The sequence below is a fragment of the Cydia pomonella genome, chromosome 7 (genome assembly GCF_033807575.1).
Source record: "Cydia pomonella isolate Wapato2018A chromosome 7, ilCydPomo1, whole genome shotgun sequence".
Classification (NCBI taxonomy): Eukaryota; Metazoa; Arthropoda; class Insecta; order Lepidoptera; family Tortricidae; genus Cydia; species Cydia pomonella.
Genome location: NC_084709.1, coordinates 18,996,799 through 19,016,805, shown reverse-complemented (window position 1 = coordinate 19,016,805; position 20,007 = coordinate 18,996,799). Strand labels below are relative to the sequence as shown.

Here is a 20,007-nt window from a genome sequence, read left to right as displayed (position 1 = left end):
AACAATTTGTTACAGTCAAATCAAAATGAGATCAAATTTTGATACGACCTTGAAGATCACTCACGCTGATTATAGTGCATGCGAAATGAAGTGAAAGTGTGAGATATGCGCCAATCACCAAGACGTGTAGGTCAAAACCAATTCAAAATCATAACTAATTGTTAAATTGGAATCGACCACGTAGTCAGTTATGACTGTATCGCAACATTCTAGAAAACAAGCTTATTAGTGGCAATATCAATAAATAGCAGAGGCTCCCGAGACGCGACCTCCACGGAACTAGTTCCAAAGTAAATGTCAACGGCTATTATTACACGGACAGGTCAGCGGGGTCAGACGGTTCAATGTGGTCACAATAACACGCAATCTCACAAACCTACATTCTGCTCATAAATGTTATTAGAAGACTTGCCTGTTTTAGGGCTTTTTGAAACATAATTTGTATGTATGTATGTATGTATGTATATACTTTATTGTACATAGAAATAAAAACACGAAAAACACAGTTACAGAGTTTATTAAATACAACAAAGGCGAACTTATCCCTGTATGGGATCTCTTCCAGTTAACCTTTGATTTGTATCTTGGAAATATCTTGGAAATATACAAAAATAAATGACCCTACATGTCAAATGTGTGCTTATCTTCAATTTTTAGACATTCTTAATTCTTATCGATTAGAACATTTTTAAGGAACATTTTAAACGCAATAATGTTATTATGCTCCTGATTTAATATCGACTAATGTTCATAATTGTTAACACATGTATTCTAATCAAATTAAACTAAACATACAAAAGAAGAAAACAACACATACACACATACATACATTACATTTAGTAATTAAATTTTATAATTCCCATTTTAAACTTACGTTTGGCTTAAAGCGCCATCTAACGTCGTAAACACGAATGTTTATGTTTATCGCACAACATACAAGCCAAATCACTATCGATACCGCCGTTGCAAAACACTGTAGTACTAATAGATGTCGCTTATAAATAAGAAAATATAGATGTGTGAATCATCTTTTTGTGTTCATTGGACATACTGGTAAACTCGAAACATATAGTTTTAATCATTCATAAACTTACTACTTTTGTCATAAATTTGTTTCAAAAAGTCAATTGATCAAGAAACTTGTTGTAGAATATATGGTTTATTTGAGTGTGTAGATTAAGGTTATGATTTGCAGAGGATTAAATTTGTATTTTGACGAAGCTTGTAGTGGATTACCTTTGTATTTGATTATGAATAAAATATTTTTGAGGACATTTAAAATTAAATTAGTTAATTCAAATACTTTTAAGTACTATCATAGTTTTTAAGTCTTAATATTTATATTCAATAGGAATCACCAAAAAATAGATCACCGTTATTTAAGACATTATGGCTTTGTGGAATGTATTCAAAGCTTAGTTGGAATACCTTCTTGAAAAATCAATTTACAAACCCTTAAACAACGAAAATAAAAGAAACATAAGATTCAAGTATGTATTAAAAGTATAAAAATATCTTTGTACAATGAAATTTTACTAACTAAACACCAACATTAGCTCCATTTGGCAATGGAACTCGTACGAGATCAGCTACAACGCCGAATATAGCACTGTTGGCTTCAGATACCTTATGACGAAACAGGCATTAGATACATGACAGTCCATTGTAACATTTGATAATACGAATCGCTTAAACATATCTGAAACTACTCTATTTACAGGATTATTAACGTGTCAGATATTTTTAAGCTCTTCATCATTGTGTTTAGATTTCAGTTGCCTAGCACATTTTATACCAAAACCTTAAATTTCTCAATCCATCCTGCCAGCTTCGTCACATGGTACCTTAATATTGTTCTTTTTAACGCCTTTAATAACCTAACTATTCACAGGTCTCAATTAGTTTTCAGGCTGAGGGGGAGCGGTGGCGAGATAGGCGAGGGCGCGTTGGATAGCCTCAGGGACTGGTGGCGGGGTGGGTAGGTGAGCGCCCTGGGGTTGGAAGCCATTCTCGTTAGCGATGTACGAAAGTTGCACGGGGATGCCATCGATGCTAGTGTAGGAGGACTGACCCTGCACTTCAAGAGCAGGCTCTTCGGCACCAATGTTCTTAAGAGCTCCGCGCTCGTTGGCCGCGATGCCGTTGGAAGTCTCGAATTCCCACTGATACGAACCATCAGGGTTAATTTGACTGTCCTGCTTAAGGATCTGAGCGGCTTGGTCCTGCGGAGCAGCCACGGCCACCGCTACAAGGGCAAAAAGAACCTGAAATATAGAAAGTTTTCCAATTAAATGTTGTTGATGGAGAAAATAATAGATTAGAGAATTAATAAAATAGAGTCGTATCAAGCTAACTTTGCATGGCATTTGCAATGAAAAAGTGTGGAAATGTCATCACTAGAGTCTATGGGAATATGACGTTTATGATGACACTTTCTCACTTTGTATAAAGTTAGTTTAGACGAACTCTAGACAGATGTTTTAGAAAGTTGTTAAAAATATTCAACTCGTTTCTAAGCGAATTTTAAATCGATTCACACATTTGCACAATCACTGGCACTTACAATAGATTTCATGTTTGTGTTGGGTGGGTGAAGGCTCTAGACAATGATGATCTAACTTTGCTTTATCGGTATATATAGTGGTCTGGGCGATGCGCCTTCCACCGCAGGCGGTATTGCACCACCGGAGTTCAATCGGCGATACATTATCATGAGGCTGAAGCCAATCATGTGTGAGCTTGCGTGTTCTCAGCAGCTTAGCCTTAATTTTTAATGGCTAAATATTATCTTTTAAAACTTTAATTACATTTTAATCAGATTAACTCCAGAATAGAAAGGACTGGAGGCGAAGCTCTGATTAAAAAGAACCTCGAGAGGCAAAGCCAGGATATTTTTGTTTTTTATAAAAACTAAAATCCCGGCCGAAAAAAAGGAAAAACAACTATCACAATACCTTTACAATAAAATAACTACAACATATATGTATAAAAATTAGTTAAACTTAACTTTATGGTACCGCATTTTCAGTTCATGTTTTTAAGCAATAGGGTTTTTTGTTTGCTCCTTCTCATGCAGTCTGGTCAGCTTTATGGCCAATATTATTTTACCTGGGACGGTAACTAATGAACATCAAGGTTCAACCATAGGGTCAAACAGGGACATGTACTTATAATATAATTATTATAGTATCACACAAAGTACAAAATCTTCCATTGTTTCTGGTTCGACGCGCACTTGACCGTATTTTTTGCATTCTAATCAATCTGCATGAGATTATACCTAAACTAAATGTTGACAGAAATTATAATAGGATTATCATTATTTTTTCGCTGTTTACATTTAAAATCAATGGAAACATCGTTATTAGAAGATTATCAATAGAAATGCAATTTGATTACAGTTGTGAATTGCAGATTACCTATAGGTATTTCTAACACCTATTAAACTTAAATTTTAGTAGTTGCGCAGTTTGCGCTGCAGCTGGGCTGCGTAATCTCTTCACTTCGGCAATATTCAGCTATATGGTCAACCCAAAGAGACCGTATGAAAACGTCATAACTACATACAAGAGTAATGCTATGGGGTGAAGGGGAAATTTCCATAGTAATACCATAGAAGGGTCTATAGTATTCGTATGGAAATTTTCCGGCCGAAGTGGAAGTTACCCGTTTCAAGGTACCTATTTGCTAAATGACATTGAAGTGCCATATACAGGATGATTCTGGAGACGTTAGCAGGATCAAGCCTGCATATTCAGTAAATTTTCAGCAACTGTTTCGTACCAGTATTTGTGAGATTAACGTTAATTTAATTTTTACTGTTAAAAAAAAGAGTTTTATTTTATTTACGATATTTATGGTCACCCTCTTTGTTTTATTCCATAATAAGTGACAAATTGAATGACATCGGAGTGTGGTTACTTTTATAAAATCGTATCTCACTCAAGTGTGACATTTTATTTTCTTCATAATCAAAGTGCTGTCATAACGGATAAAGAGGTTTTATGTTTGTTAATTATGTGTTGTAGGGTATCCGTGATTGTAGATAATCAAATTTGCCCTTAACAAAACGTTAAATAACAGATAAAAAGCGTGATTGTTTTACTTAAATATGATGGTGAACGATTCATTAACATTTACTTATTGTGTAGGCTTAGTCCAGCTCACGTCTCATGAATCACCCTGTATATTATGCTGGACTTACTCGATTAGGCTTTAGGTACCTACTCATTTTATATTATTTTTTATTCTGGTTTAAAGATAAACGTTGCGACAAATATCATATTATTTTAAGAAGATAGGTTACGGCCGCTTCTTCATACAAATGTCCCCATTTTCCTCTCCAGGTATTGACATTATGGAAAATGTTTTAGCATGTTAAGATGGATATTAACCATAACTATGCCCCTATGATTGGCTTGTATTCGATTTTTATTTGTGTAAAAAGAGTGAAAGACAGATTTCATACAATTTTTAAATGCTCCTAACTTTTATAATAATTAAAAATTCATAGGGGCATAGCTGTGGTTCAAATACAGCAAACTGTGTCAAAATATTTTTTATAATGTTAATATCCAGAGGGGAAAATAAAGACCTACGTTTGTGCGAAAAGGCGGTTTCGTTTCGGGGCGGCCGTGGCCTATATACTCCTAACCTCCTAAGTAGAGGTACAGTCACGTCTGAAAACATCGACACGATCGAAGTGCCAAAAATATTTATACACGCCTTTATGGCTCATATATTAGGGTAGTGTATACATATTTTTGGCACTTTGTCCGTATCGATATTTTCAGACGTGACCGTACCTATATTCGAGTGAAAACGTACGAAAATTGCGATGCCCGTAGTGGTTAGTGGTTATTTAACGTAAATGGCACGAATTGACATTAACCCGGCCATTTTTAGGGTTTCGTAGTCAACGAGTAACCCTTATAGTTTCGCTTCGTCCGTCTATATGTAGGTACTTATCTAAAGTGGGGATGATAAGGTACATACATATTTTTAGAAATGACGACCAGTCTGGCCTAGTAGATTAGTTGTGCCATTCTCGAGAACGTTCTCTGTTTTGTATGGGGAATGTTCTCGCACGATTAGTAGTACAAAGTAAATGGAGAACGTTCTCTAGAACGGCACAACTATACTAAGTGACCCTGCGTATGAAGCTGATGGTCCTGGGGTCGAATCCCGGTAAGGGCATTTATTTGTGTGATGAGCACAGATGTTTGTTCCTGAGTCTTGGGTGTTTTCTATGATTTTAAATATTTGTAGCCATTTGCAAGCATTCTTGAGCTTACCAAGGGGCTTTGTCGATTTGTGTAAAAATGTCCTTTAATATTTATTTATTTATTATTATCTATTGTTGGAAATAATCACTCTGGAAGAAAATCTCTATCTTTTGAACCACGAGTGGAACATGTTGAAAATTAAAAGCAAAACTAAACGAAAGCACCCATAATAGTATCGGACGAACGATATTCGAAATGTCATAGTTTTCAATTGTTTGGTAGATTTGAGTAATAACGCCTGGAGTTGCAGGCGTCCATAGGCTACGGAGACTACTTACCATCAAGCGAGCCATATGCTTGTTTGCCACCGATGTGGTATAAAAAATATATTATTAGTCTTATAATACGATATAAGACTAATATTATGAATACTAAGTATTATTTTTACAGAAACAACTTATTCGGTACAAACACAACAACATAATACATATAAAAAGTAAAACTTGCTCTTGGCTGTTTTATTTTTATTTTGCGTAGGTATGCGATTGCGGGCACAATTTAAGTCGTTAAATTCAAATTCAAGTTACATAAAGACGCTTTTTTGACCATTAAACTAATTTATTTAGAATTAATGTGCTTTGTCTGCTTAATGGGCCTATCAATAAAAAATATATATTTTATGACCACATAACCCGGTCTCATACACTTATCGAATGCCTACTAATACTAAAATTATGCCTACATTTCTTAAAACTGGCGTGACTAAGGTTCCCAAGGAAGACGTTAAGAGGCTGTCAACACACAATGTCCTTGAAATTGATGTTACTTAAACAGTTTTTTAAGAAAGACTATTTGTTTTAGTCAAGTAAGAAAAATATATGTTCATATTAATTATATTTCAAAGACCGTGGTTGTACTCGATACATGATTGAATGAAATCGGCTCGATAGAAAATAATTGCAAAGATTGGTCTTAAAATCACAATTAAACGGTTTTATGTCTTTATTGTTTTGACTTATGGGTCTGCAATTAAAATCACAATTTCAAAACATTTATATCTAAACCGTGGTTGAGTAAAATATAACACTCATAATCCACTTTTTTTTATTTAAATATTTTTCTTATTATTCCCTTGCCCAGGTCCAGTAACATGCGACAGTGCTATCTCATTTACTCCGATACAAATAGACAGTGTGCGCGCTTTAGGTATTCTCGCAGCCTCTTAACTGCTGGTACTGTATTATTAGACGAGCCGTACGTATTTTTCGCAATATTTACAAGAAAAATAAACGTTTGATTGTTTTGACAATATCATAAAATCAAGCTTTAGGTGTAATCGTATTCAGATAAAACATTATAGTTTTTGAAACAAGTCAAATCAATTCACTTTAAAAGCTTGTTTGTGAAAGCAAACTTTTTGAAGTAGTCATCAAAAAATTGAAGGGCCACCTCAGACTTATCCCTTAACTTTATCGTAAATATATGTTCATTATTTTTATTCCATTTCTGGTTCTCTTTCTCTTCTCTCCTTCACCCCATTACTACCCAATGCTGAGTGTTTGCCTTTTCTAATGTACTCCATTCTCTTTGATCTACTATTCCATTTTTTACTAGCTATTTTGAACAGGGGCCCATTTCTCGAATGGTATTAGACTAATATTATTAGCTCACAAACTGTCAAATCGTATGGGTTTCCATGACAACTTATAATATTAGACTAATACCGTTCGCCCCTGGGGCACATTTCTCGCACGGTATTAGACAAATATTATTAGTCTACAAACTGTCAAATCGTATGGGATTCCATGATAACTTATAATATTAGAATAATACCGTTCGCCCCTGGGGCACATTTCTCGCACGGTATTAGACTAATATTATTAGTCTACAAACTGTCAAATCATATGGGTTTCCATGACAACACGCTAATGTGGTTTGAGAAATGGGCCCCAGATCATTGATACAAATCAGAACTTTTCTTAATCTCTCGCTCTGATTGGTCTGATGTGCTCGATAATGTCTTTTAGGCTCACTTGAATTGGAAGTAAATGTATCCCTTCATTCGATAGGTTTTTTTTCTCTACTTTATGTAAAATCAAACCCAACCATAAAGAATTTGCCCTTTTACTTTATTCTAACTTGAATAGGTCGTGTAACATTTTACGACATTAGGTAATTTCCATACCTACGTCTATTCCAATGTTTGTCAACGCGATGTTTAACATATTATTAAAATGTATTAATTTATGCATCGGTTTCCATAAAAACGTTGCCTAAAATAGTGAAATACAATAGTCCATATAACGAACCGGTCGAACAAGGATCACATGAAATAACCGAATATGGGATGAAATATAAGCAGGTGCCTATACTACCTATGCCAAGTTGCCTGCCTTTATTTAAATTAAATTTATTTTATTTAATATATTTAAATTAATCAGTCGTAATGTACAAATGTGCAATTTGTAAATGGAACATTACAAAACTATGACTTTTTATTATAATCATACGGAATCATCTACTTAATGATTTGCAGATATTTATTCATAGATGTCCTGGAATGTCGTTTGATACAATGTTATCTATTTAAGGTGTCGTAGGTTCAGAAAGCGGAGATTTTGAAATATCATTCCGCTTTTTTTAGATCACAATACGGTTGCCAAAATTTTTATTTGCAATCATGAGGATTATCTCTAGGGACTTCATTCACTCGAATGCCGATTTTTTGACTTTCGCTTGTTAGAAATAAATCAAGAACATACGGCTAAAACGCACTTTAAAAATATGTATCAATATAAAAGCTCAAAATATGAAAATAGCTTGTAAAAATGTTAAATTTTATTTCTGAGGGAATTAATTCATCGATTACTTTTTTTTTGTTAAATGTACAACAAATTTATATTCAAAAGAGCACGCATATTTATCCATCTCGTTTACGGTTACACTCCAAAGGCCTTAAGAGGAAGCGTAAAGCCATGAAATTAGAAAGGAACAAAAGATACGACGTGCCGCGTGAAACTTGCGACGGAAGATTTGACGATCGCGCGGGTATTAAAGTTTTACCTCAATAACTCTGAAAGTATACGTGTCTGTTTAAAATTTTGCTAGTCAAATCCCTCGGCTATATCACTAGCTATTTTATACTAAGTTTGTACTACAATGGTATGCAGGGTTACGTCAAAAAATAAAAAATTAATTAAAATTAGATATGCTCGCATGTTTTTTTTTTATCGAGTCAATTTTATCCTTTTAAGGTTTTAGTCAGAGTCTGCCCTTGCAAATATATAAAAAATCCCTTGATTAAAATATGTAAAAAATCAACATAAAAACTACAATTATGCGGTAGCCCAATCTTAGAGGCCGAAAGGTTTGGCTCTGGTGCCGTGGGAGAGAGGATTACCCTTTGTAGGATGCCACCTGAGCCGGGACGTTCGCCACCACGCACGCACCTTAGCCGCATCGTGCGGTCGGCACGAGCAGCCGCTGAGCAGGCAGCGTCCCTTAAGAGGGACAAGAACGCGGGACTCTTCTTCTTCCTCGCGTTGTCCCAGCATATTGCCACGGCTCATGGGAGACTGGGGTCCGGTTGACAACTAATGCCAAGATTTGGCGTAGGCTCTAGTTTTTACGAAGCGACTACCATCTGACCTTCCAACCCAGAGGGTAAAATAGGCCTTGTTGGGATTAGTCCGGTTTCCTCACGATGTTTTCCTTCACCGAAAAGCGACTGGTAAATATCGAATGATATTTCGTACATAAGTTCCGAAAAACTCATTGGTACGAGCCGGGATTTGAACCCGCGACCTCCGGATTGCAAGTCGCACGCTCTTACCTTTTTTTCCGGGACTGTCAAACTACTTGTTGCTGTTGATAGTGTTACCACATTTTATAAAACGCTATTATTTCCTAAATGAAATTACTATGTAAGGATAAAACCAAACAACAATTAAAAAATCCAAGTATTTGGTATATTTATGGTCGGTATAAAAGTACAAAATGAGATATCACTAATAAGTTTGAGTATTATGTTCATGCCTGAAGTTATTGTTGGCTTTCAGGCTGTGGGGGGGCAGTGGCGATGTAGGCCAGTGCGCGCTGGATGGCCTCAGGCACCGGGGGGGCGGTGGGAAGATGGGCTCCCTGGGGCTGGTAGCCGTTCTCGTCAGCGGTGTAAGTCAGCTGAATGTTTCCGTTGTCTCCAGGGTATTGGAACTGGCCCTGCACCTCCAGAGCCTCGACGTCACCGACCTTCTTCAAGTCGCCTTTCTGGTCAGCGCTGATCCCGTTGCCGGTCTCGAATGAGTACGAGTATGAGCCGTCTCCGTTCACCTGGCTGTCCTGGCGCACTATCGGGACGGGCTCCGTCGGGCCTTGGGGCGCCGCAAACGCCACTGCGACCAGCATAGACACCAAAATCTGGAAAAACACAAGGTTTTAGTCGACGGAAGTCACTAACACTTAAAACTTTTTTGTATTTTTATCAGCAATCACGGAACTGAACGCGTATTGTTTACTGCATTGTATCACTAGCACAAAAAATCCATGCGAATCACTTGACACTTACGATGGACTTCATCTTGTCAATAGAGTAGTTGGGGAGAAGACGAGTGTGTCTCAACTGGTACCGATACATCCTGACAATTTGGCTATTTATAGTAAGTGTCAGCGACCACCTCCTTGCATTTCTAGTTGCATAATTCGTTAGCACTGTACGAAATAAGTAAACATTAGGTACATTAACGCGTGCCTTGTATGTCTACTTAGCGGGCGACGTAATGGCTGTCAACAGATCTAGCGGAATTTCGAATTTGTTCGGGTTTGGCCTTAGCCCACGCCGGTATTTACGATTGCAGTCACTAGAGAGGTGTTAAGGTGTTTATTTGTCTCATGGAGGTCCGTATTAGGGATATATCATTAAAAGATGGTACCATTCGATCCAGTATAATAAATAAACAATTCTCAACAAAGGATTCTGGCTAAGCCAAATTTCATTAAGCGTCAACTAATCAAAATTGAAATGATAATTTGATATAACTATTTATCCGGAGTTTATTCGGTCTTTGATCTGTTTAATTCTGAGTACTTACTACCATTTTGCCTAAATTGAAGTCAGTTTGTAGACGTTACGTTCCAGTACATGTCTATGGATAAAAAAGCTAGGTATTGAACCCTGCCGATGTCACCTGGTCAATTTCTCAATTAGATGCGTATTTCTTTTGCGTGGATTTCGTGGTCATCTTGCGTAATTTGATTGCTTTGCAACTATATACAGTTAAGAAAAAAACTATATGAAGGCAAACAAGTATCTATTACCAAATTAATTGTACAACTAATTAAAATCAGTACAACTATCCCACAGTCCAATACTACAACATGGCCACTATGGTTCACAAGTTCAATTAGTAATTAAGGGCGCTATCACACTAGCGATTTGCGAGCGAGTTGAAAGCGAGGTTTTGCTCCTATCTAAGTATGGCAGTACGCAGGGAAATTTTTGCGCACTCGCGGCGAACACGTTGTGCGCTAGCGGCGCACTCGCGGCGAACACGTGCGCTAGCGGCGAACTCGCTGCGCGCTCGCCTAGCTTTCAACTCGCTCGCAAATCGCTAGTGTGATAGGGCCCTAATTGTTACTACTAATGATCTTTTTGTTTTGTTTTTATGATTTTATCCTTTTATTTGTAAAAATTTTTTTCCTTCCTACTACAAAATCAAGTAATAATCACATCTAAACGAAGACATATAATGAGTTGATTTTGGACCTTAGTTAGGAACTTTTAGACTATAATAATAGTTTGGTGGTTTAAAATAGTCACAACATGTCGCAAATTAATGCTTAAATAATAAATAAATAAAATAAATAAATGTGAAACAAGTAATATATTAATCATTATAAGCATGCATACAATACAAACACTTTTCCAGCAGCTTTCGGATAACAGGAGAGCTATAAATAACATCCTTAACATTATGAGTACTTGAGTAGTAATACGACTGAATAAACATGTTGCCGAAACCAAGAGCAATCTTACTTCATAACAATTAAATTTATTGCCACTATCTTATCGTACATTGAATCGGTTAAGTAGGTTAAGTTCGCACTGTAAATTCATGGCAAGATAATTTTGTTAATGTATTACATGAGCTTTCATTTAATTCTGACGCGTTAGCACTTTTTGTGTCTGCCATCGTCGAAGGCAGCAGACATCATAGAACTTTATTTGTATGACACTAAGATTGAAGATGTGATGCGCAGATTTCCGTAACCGATGTCTCGGTAACTCACGATGATATGACGCACGATGTCTTAAGGTCAGCATTCCGCGAAGATAACCCCAATATGGGCAAAACGGTGCATTTCTGAAAAAACGTTAATTTTATGCGGTTTCAAAGGAAAAGATTTTTATCTAAATCTAAGAGACCTTTTACTCAAATAGGTATGTAAGTGTCCTTATGTTCTGGAGGTTCTGACAATATTCTCGGCTGAGATGAAGAAGATAATTTAAGTGTTTTTATTTTTTGCGCTTAATTTAGTTTATAGTTGTAGGTACCTACAAATGTTTCACCGACCAAATAGGTCAAATATATTAAAATCAGGTTATTCGTAGACACTCATTTCAGTATATGAAAAAACATCACGAATTGATAAACATTGCAAATATTACAACTAGCGTGTGGTAATAGTAGATAGTTGACCAAAGGATTGTTAACAAGTAAAATACATGTGTAAAAAAAAACATAACTAAGTATACTTAAACTGTTATCGTATTTCTTGAGGGTACTTTCAATTAAAAATTTAGGTAAAAGTATCGTGATTTACGGAATGAGTAGTTAAATATCAGAATGGAAATTGTACTACAAATCCATTAAATATTATTTTCACCTCAGCAGCTCGAACAAGCCTACTTTCGTCACTCTAGGGAGTGTGGAAAGTGCGACGTTCCTTACTCCAGGAAGTAACGAAAGTACGACTTTCCTCACTCCAGGAAGTGAGACAAAGTAGCATTTTAATTTAGTGAAGGCCATGAAAGGTATAAAAACTTTACTTGATGTTGTTTTTTTTTATCCTTTAATATTTTCTCACTACTGAGGTGTAAAGTTGTATGTGTCACACGAGAGCAAAGTTATTTTACATCTCGTGTTTTTGAGTCCCTCGCAAGAAAAACTAACTTTCCTCTCTTGTTGCACAAATAACTATTTCTGCACACTTTTTAGCACAACAACTTCCCACTTTCAGAGCATAAGAAATGAAAACATACTACCCTATTGTACCCTATTCTATGGCCGAGCTATGTTAGGTATCTGAGTTATATTTTTTATTTCCTAGAAACTTTGCAGCTTCTGGGTGGATTTTGTCATTCCTTGGAGTTTTAGTTTTTATTTTGCTTTCCCTGTTTTGTCTATTTTAATTGCAATTTCCCCTAATTATAAATACCATCTTGGAGGAAACATCATACCTCCAAAAAAATGATATCATTTATTATCATTTGCCCGTGCGTCTCGCTCACGCCAATATAATATACGAACAAGTATGAACGAAGTAAACTCGCGATCGATAACAAAATGACATCGAAATGTACGTTCGAAATGGCCCCCTGGTTTAGTAGCCCCTAATTTATTTTTTGCATAATCGCAGACAACTGATATGATTGATTATTTATGATCATTATTAACAGTAATATAAAATGTCACATGAACAAATGCTGTGACATGTTGCATGAAATCAAGCATCATATCTTAAATAAAAGTCGAACATCATACAGGTATTGCCTAATCATGTTGAATAGGTTTAGATAACAAAAGGACTTTATATATGTCTTACATAACTATAAACACTTAAGTCGATAAGTCCGTGTAGACTGGGTTCCGTAGCTTACCGTCCGTAGGTTATTATTTTTATTTACTGAGTGCTTAAATTTTATTTTAGTGTTTATTTTTGCACAGTTTTTTGTAAATGCTTATTTTTATTTTATTAAGTATCAGTATACATTTTCTTGTTTTATTTAATATACTGTCGTTAATGATATTATTATGTACCTACTTAATAAAAATAAAATATATTCGATTTTGCACTCAAATACTTTCAAATTAGGTGATGACTCAAAAGGATTTAATACTTTCAATAAAAATCATAGAAAACATTGTCACATAAGTATAGTGATACAATTTATCATTTATTCAGGGACTATAATTTTTTATCTACAGATATAAGACCTAGGCGTAAGTGAACACAGCCTCACAAATTTTGTGACGAAGCTAGTAGCTGATTGTGAGTTTGTGTTCAGTATAGTGATCGATTGATTGACGGTGATACTACTACACTACACAGGTAGTTGCGGCAGGTGCCCGGCCCAATAGTGTTAAATATTCTTGCTCCCGCAATCAGCTCAATGAGACTTACTTTGTGGAAATTAGACAGCGTATTATATATTAGATGGATAAAGACTTAATACTTGTACTTAACATAACACAGATATCTTTATTCATCATTAAACAAAATGTGCTGTCCAATTTATAAAAATAAAATACTATTTTGGCCTATAAATATTATTTTGACACGCCTCACGCGGGCAATAATATGGCACCAAATACGACACGAGTTACTCGTTACCATATTCTGTAAGCATTGCTCCAATTTTAAATGAAAGAATTTGCATATCTACTCTTAGATAACGAATCCTTGTATTCCTGTAAAGAGTTCGCAATGGCAACACGCTGTTGATACTACTGGATTTGCAAGTGTGTCCACTTAAGATGACGTTCGAATGTCAACTGCTGCATTACTGTTGCGGCGTCGTTGTTGCCGCCGCTGTATATTTTTTTGTGTTATGGTATAATCAACAAACGAGCAGACTGATGAGAAGCGGTTATCGTCGCGCATAAGCAACATAATAGAAGCAACTTTAGTGTTGAGAACCCTAATACCCGCATCTTGAAGAATCCTATGTTGTAGCGCAAAGAAAATACCTCAGGAGGCAACTCATTCCACATTCTGCACGTTCTAAGAAGAAACGAGTGAGATGCCCTCTTATTCTTGGTGTACTATGGATTTAAGAAGTGAGTTTGGCGAGAGGTGCGGAGATAAAAACGTCACGATGTCACCAATTGAAAAAGTTCTTCGAAGCATGCTGTATATTCGGTACTCTGGTCTCGAAAGGGAAAGCTCAAAATTAAACAACTCGTTTAATTATAAACAGTAGTTTGTTTATTTGGCTGTACTTAAACTCCACACAAATCACACAAAATACAAAACAAAATAATTACCTTATTAAATCCACGGTAGACAAGCGTTCGTTAGTTGTAAAAACAAAAAGTGCCATCTACCGGGAAATTGAGTAAGCTGTTTATACATACCGCCTACCAAGGACAACATGTCCTTCATCATGACCGCCCACCTTTGAGTAACAATGAGAACAAATTTGAACTGAATACAAAACAAATTACGTGGGTGCGGTTTTCCTAAATACAATTAAATTAAAACATAACATAAAATCTTAATCTTCTCAATACAACATAAAACTCTTTAAATATAATCAAGCACATACTTAGTAATAAAACAATTGTTTATTCAGTTACTGGCAATATAATGACCTTTGAAGTCGGCCGTTTCATTAATGTATTTTTACATTTTATAGTTACAACTCTTGTTAATGAATCTGTGCCGGGGTGTTTTTGTATAATTCTACCAAAAAGCCACTTAGAAGGGGGAAGATCGTCTTCTTTCACCAAAACGATATTTCCAATTGCAGGTTCGGGAACCTGATGTGACCACTTATAACGATGTAAATAATGGGTCAAATATTCGTTGGACCACCGGCGCCAAAAGTTTTGCAACATATGCTGCGTCAATTGCCATCGCTTTAAACTGACAGTGTTTGAACCTTCAAAATTCCTTTCCGGTACTGTAACTAAAGGCTCTCCTATTAAAAAGTGACCAGGTGTCAAAGGAATAGGCTCATTTGGGTCACTATTCATAACTGAAATAGGACGTGAATTTAAGCAGGCTTCAATTTGGCTAAGCAGCGTTGACATTTCTTCGTATGTGAGTGTCGAATCACCAATAACTCTTTTAATATGGTATTTAGTGGACTTAATTCCAGCTTCCCATAATCCGCCAAAGTTTGGACTTTTAGGCGGTATAAAATGCCACGTAGTACCGTCTGAAGCTAAACTTTCTGCTATTTCCTGAATCATAGTCGATTTCTCAGCATTAAATAATTCTTTTAATTCTTTCGCGGCTCCGACAAAATTTGTCCCGTTGTCACTATGAATTTCTAAACACCTACCGCGTCTGGATATAAAACGCTTGAAAGCTTCCAGAAATCCACGCGATGTCAACTCACTTACGACTTCTAGATGTATAGCCTTCGTGACCATACATATAAATAAACAGATGTATCCTTTATACGAACGATGCCCTCGGCCTTTTGATGGCCTCAGATTGATGGGTCCTGCGTAATCAACACCACTGCGAATAAATGCCCTGTCTGGAGTGACTCTTGCTGTAGGTAAGTTTCCCATCATCTGTGTTTGCATTTTGGCTTTATAACGAATGCAACGAACACATTTACGAATGTGTTGTTTCACCAAATCTTTTACCCTTATTATCCAATAAGCTGACCTCAAATAGTTCAACATGATTCTTTGCTCTCCATGAAGGGTGCGTACATGTGCGTCCGCAACAATCAATTTTGTCAGATGTGAATCGTATGGTAAGATCATCGGATGCTTTGTTTCTTCGGAATCTAACGCATTCTCTAATCGACCACCAACTCGTAAAACACCGTTTTCGAGAAAGGGTGACAAAGAACGAATTTTGGAAGTCTTCGAAGATATATAACCATTTTTATTGATCTCTGCTATATCATTTTTAAATTCTTCGTTTTGACACAATTTCACACAGTTTGTGAAAGCTTCGTCTAATTCCCATTTCTGGAGATGTTTAGTGTGTTCTCGGTTTCCGCATAAATTGCGCTTAATAATAAAACGTCTACAATATGCGACAATACGAATAAGCTTATTCAACGATGAATATTTAGCCCAAATAGGTTCTTCTACAACTCCTAAATGAACCTTCGCAGATTTTTCCAGATTCGTTTCGTTGTTTTTGGGTTTCGAATAATTGATGACCTCATTGCATAAAAACTTAGGACCGAATTTCCACAAGTTATGCTCATTTAGCTCTGCTGGTCGGATCCCACGAGACGCGCAATCTGCGGGATTGTTTTTTGTTGAAACATGCGACCATTGAGATGAGTCCATAGTAGTAAGTATTTCCGATACTCTATTGGCTACAAAAGTTTTCCAATTACTTGGATGTTTGTTCAGCCAAGCAAGAACTACCGTAGAATCTGTCCACGCTCTTACATTATGTTTGGGTATGTTCATAACCATAGCAACTTCCTTCAGCAGTTTAGCTACGAGTACTGCGCCGCAGAGTTCCAGTCTTGGTATACTGACCTGTTTGACAGGAGATACTCTGGTTTTAGCCGCTATCAAAGCAACCTGAATTTCACCTGAAGCTTTTACTACCCGAAGATATACAACAGCTGCGTATGCAGCAGTAGCGGCATCACTAAAGCCATGTAACTCCACTAATGTGTCATTAACATTCATGTTAAGCCATCTTGGGATCCGGAAGTCTTCAAGGTAAGTTAATTGTTCACGGTAGGTTATCCAATCTTTTAATATATCAGTTGGTGGTTCCTCGTCCCATCCGATTCCTGCTATCCACAATCGCTGTATAAAAATCTTTGCTACTATGACACATGGAGCTAACCACCCTAACGGGTCAAATAGACGAGAAACATCGGATATGATTTTTCTTTTTGTTGCAGGTGGTGAAAGCGGGGGCAGATTAACTGAATACTGAAATACATCTTCATTTCTATTCCAGGTAAGTCCTAAAATTTTTGTTACATTGTCTGTTTTTAATTCCAGGTTGTTCTTTTCTTCTTCGTTTGCAATATGTTCGTTTTCTCTTTTATTTATCAGATCTAACAATTCCAGTTTATTACTAGCCCACTTCTGTAACAAAAATCCTCCTTCGTTCAATAGTCCTTTCATTTCCTTATATAGATGTAACCCTTCTTCTATTGTTTCACTACCAGTCATCAAATCATCCATGTAAAACTCTTTGTGAACTCTAGGTGCAGCCATGGGATATTTGTCCATATGATCATAAGCTACTTGATTCAATGCTTTCACCGCTAAATATGGAGCTGAGGCGGTGCCAAATGTTACTGTCAGTAACTTGTAATCTTTGATCTTGTTTCTAGAGTCATCTCGCCACACTATGCGTTGGAAGTCGGCATCATCTTCATCCACCCGCACCATGCGGTACATTTTGACAATGTCCGCAACTAAACACACGGGATACTGTCTCCAACACATAACTAGGTGACGCAAATCTGGCTGCATGGTAGGCCCTATCATAAGTAAGTCGTTCAGCGAAATCCCTTTGTCGTCTTTGCAGGATGCGTCAAATACAACTCTAACCTTAGTTGTGGTTCGATTTTCACGAATGACAGCATGATGAGGCAAGTATATAGCATCTTTCAGTTTGTGGTCAGGTTCAGTCACAGGTATCATGTGGCCTAGTTGCTCATACTCCTTGATTACTTCCGTATATCTAGTTTTAAGTGTTTTATCTTTTTCAAATTTCCTCTCCAAACTGTGTAGTCTTTTAACTGCAATCTCCCTTGAATTGCCCTTGCAGGTATGATCGTCGCGAAACGGCAATTTCACGACATACCTGCCGTCTTCGTCTCTCACTGTAGTAGATGCAAAGAAATCTTCGCACCTTTGTTCTTCTGGTGTAAACAGTTTCGAGTGAACTTTCGGTTCTGCCTCCATTTCCCAGAATTTTTTTCAACATATCATCTTCATTCACCTGTGTATGTAAAACTGTCACATTTTCAGTTCCACTCGTTGAACCGTCTGTGCCAGATAAAATCCACCCGAGAGTAGTGCACTGTAATAGAGGAGACCCTTTTGGACCTTTGAGTATTCCATCTGCAATTATCTTGCAGTAGACTTCGCCTCCCAACAGTACATCGATTTTACTGGGTATATTATAAGTCGGATCGGCCAACGTAAGCTGTTTCCGTTTCAACCATTCTGGAAATGTTACTTGTTTACCGGGAAGGTAATTGGTGATTTTGTTTAAAACATATGTCTTTACTACAATATTAAATGTTGGGTCAGCTAGCGATTGAATTTTTAAGTCTACTGTGTATTTAGGCACAGCAGAAGTCGGTTCGCCACCTAACCCCGTAATCGAACTTTTGATGGGAACTTTCTTTAACCCTAAGGCTTGCACCACAGCTTCAGTGACAAATGAAGACTGTGCACCTTGGTCTATGAATGCACGAATCACCTGATACTCGCCTGTTCTGGACTCAGCCTTTACAAGGGCTGTGGCTAATAATACTTCATCTTTCACTATCTCTGTCGCAAAACAGTTGACTATCGGTGTGGTCTCATTTTGTGTGTTCTCTGTCGCGATATGTGTGGCTTCTTTCGAGACATCTTCCACTGCCTGAACTACTTTCTTTGGATTGACAGTTGAAGATGAGAAATCCTTTTGGTGAAGTAGAGAATGATGCTTCCTTCCACAAACTCTACAACTAGTGGCCTTTTGACAAAACCTCACAGCATGGTTACTACCTAAACAGTTATAGCACAGTCGATTGTTGGTTACAAATTCATGCCTTTTGTCAAAATCTTCGTTTGCAAATTTTTTACAAAAACATAGTTTGTGTGTTTCAGAACAAAATTCACAAGCTAAAGCCGATGCGTTGGCAACGTGAAGTGCATTTGGCTTGTTTGAATTACTATTGCCAGGTTTTACGTAAGCATTGGGAGTCTTATTAACGTTTCTCGGCTCGATGAATTCTAAGGCCCTGTATCGGCTCGTCAAAAAATCTTTGAATTGCTCAAAGGTAGGCAGAGCATCCGAAGCTGAGTTGGTTGCTACATTAAGCTCCCATTGCTTGCGTGATTCTTGATCTAATTTTAGCGTCAACAAATGTATCACTATGATGTCCCATGTGGACACATCAATGCCTAAGTTAGACAGTGCACTTAAACAGTCTGTTGACGTGTCTAAAAGATCCTTTAAAAAGGCAGGAGATTCAGAAGTTGCGTTTCTTTGACTTAGTAGACGTTTCAAAATGCAGTGCGAGAGATATTTTTTATTATCATACCACTGCTCTAATTGACTCCAACACCGAGCATAATTTGAATCAGAAACCGGAATATTGCGTAGCAACTGTTCTGCCTCTCCCGTGAGATAACTCTTTAGGTATTGTAATTTTTGTACGCTATCTAATGCAGTATTGTTATGAATCATAGACACAAATAAATCTTTAAATGTCATCCACTCTTCGTACTTGCCCGAAAATTTAGAAATGCTTAATTTTGGAAGCTTTATTGGATTTATCCTAGCAGGTACACTATCCTCGTTGGTGGCCTTTGATTGACATGAATGAAAGCTTACAAATTCAGCTAAACCATCTTTAAGTTCACATCGATAATCCGTATATTCATCTTCTGTTTGGTCGTAAATGTCCTCAACAATATAAGTTTTTGTTTTTAAAAGTGCTAAATCGTAGGTACGCATTAACTCTTTGTGACCTTGTCTGAATTCCGACCAAAACTGTTCTAGTGTTTCTAGCCTACTCTCTATATAATGCTCAGTTATACGAGACTTAGGAGATTTTTTAAAATTAACACGCGCCTTGAAAATACGACTGGATAAGTCATTTTGATAATTGAGCAAT

The 20,007-nt window shown here is 36.8% G+C and overlaps 3 protein-coding genes across 3 annotated transcripts; all 3 read right to left on the bottom strand.

The window, feature by feature from the left end:
- Positions 1–1,480: 1,480 nt before the first annotated feature.
- LOC133520070 (larval cuticle protein LCP-17-like) lies at positions 1,481–2,642 on the bottom strand. The gene is made up of 2 exons (XM_061854364.1): positions 2,564–2,642; positions 1,481–2,264 (listed from the first exon to the last, which is right to left on the bottom strand). Exons 1-2 carry the CDS (start codon positions 2,573–2,575, stop codon positions 1,899–1,901), a joined length of 378 nt encoding a protein of 125 aa, XP_061710348.1. The 5' UTR covers positions 2,576–2,642; the 3' UTR covers positions 1,481–1,898.
- A 6,531-nt stretch (positions 2,643–9,173) lies between these two features.
- LOC133520068 (endocuticle structural glycoprotein SgAbd-3-like) lies at positions 9,174–9,873 on the bottom strand. The gene is made up of 2 exons (XM_061854360.1): positions 9,790–9,873; positions 9,174–9,641 (listed from the first exon to the last, which is right to left on the bottom strand). The coding sequence occupies exons 1-2, from the start codon at positions 9,856–9,858 to the stop codon at positions 9,267–9,269; spliced, it is 444 nt and encodes a 147-aa protein (XP_061710344.1). The 5' UTR covers positions 9,859–9,873; the 3' UTR covers positions 9,174–9,266.
- Positions 9,874–16,401: 6,528 nt separating this feature from the next.
- LOC133519516 (uncharacterized) lies at positions 16,402–18,079 on the bottom strand. Its single transcript, XM_061853522.1, has 2 exons — positions 16,592–18,079; positions 16,402–16,437 (listed from the first exon to the last, which is right to left on the bottom strand). Exons 1-2 carry the CDS (start codon positions 18,077–18,079, stop codon positions 16,402–16,404), a joined length of 1,524 nt encoding a protein of 507 aa, XP_061709506.1.
- Between the last annotated feature and the right edge of the window lie 1,928 nt (positions 18,080–20,007).

Bases quoted from the DNA above. Each gene is read 5' to 3' on its own strand.
- LOC133520068 (XM_061854360.1), bottom strand. From the start codon at position 9,858: ATGTATCGGTACCAGTTGAGACACACTCGTCTTCTCCCCAACTACTCT. The intron at 9,642-9,789 runs GTAAGTGTCAAG...GTGTTTTTCCAG, and splicing joins TTGACAAGATGAAGTCCATC to ATTTTGGTGTCTATGCTGGT.
- LOC133519516 (XM_061853522.1), bottom strand. From the start codon at position 18,079: ATGGAGGCAGAACCGAAAGTTCACTCGAAACTGTTTACACCAGAAGAA. The intron at 16,438-16,591 runs GTAAGAGCGTGG...ACAATCCCGCAG, and splicing joins TGAACATACCCAAACATAAT to ATTGCGCGTCTCGTGGGATC.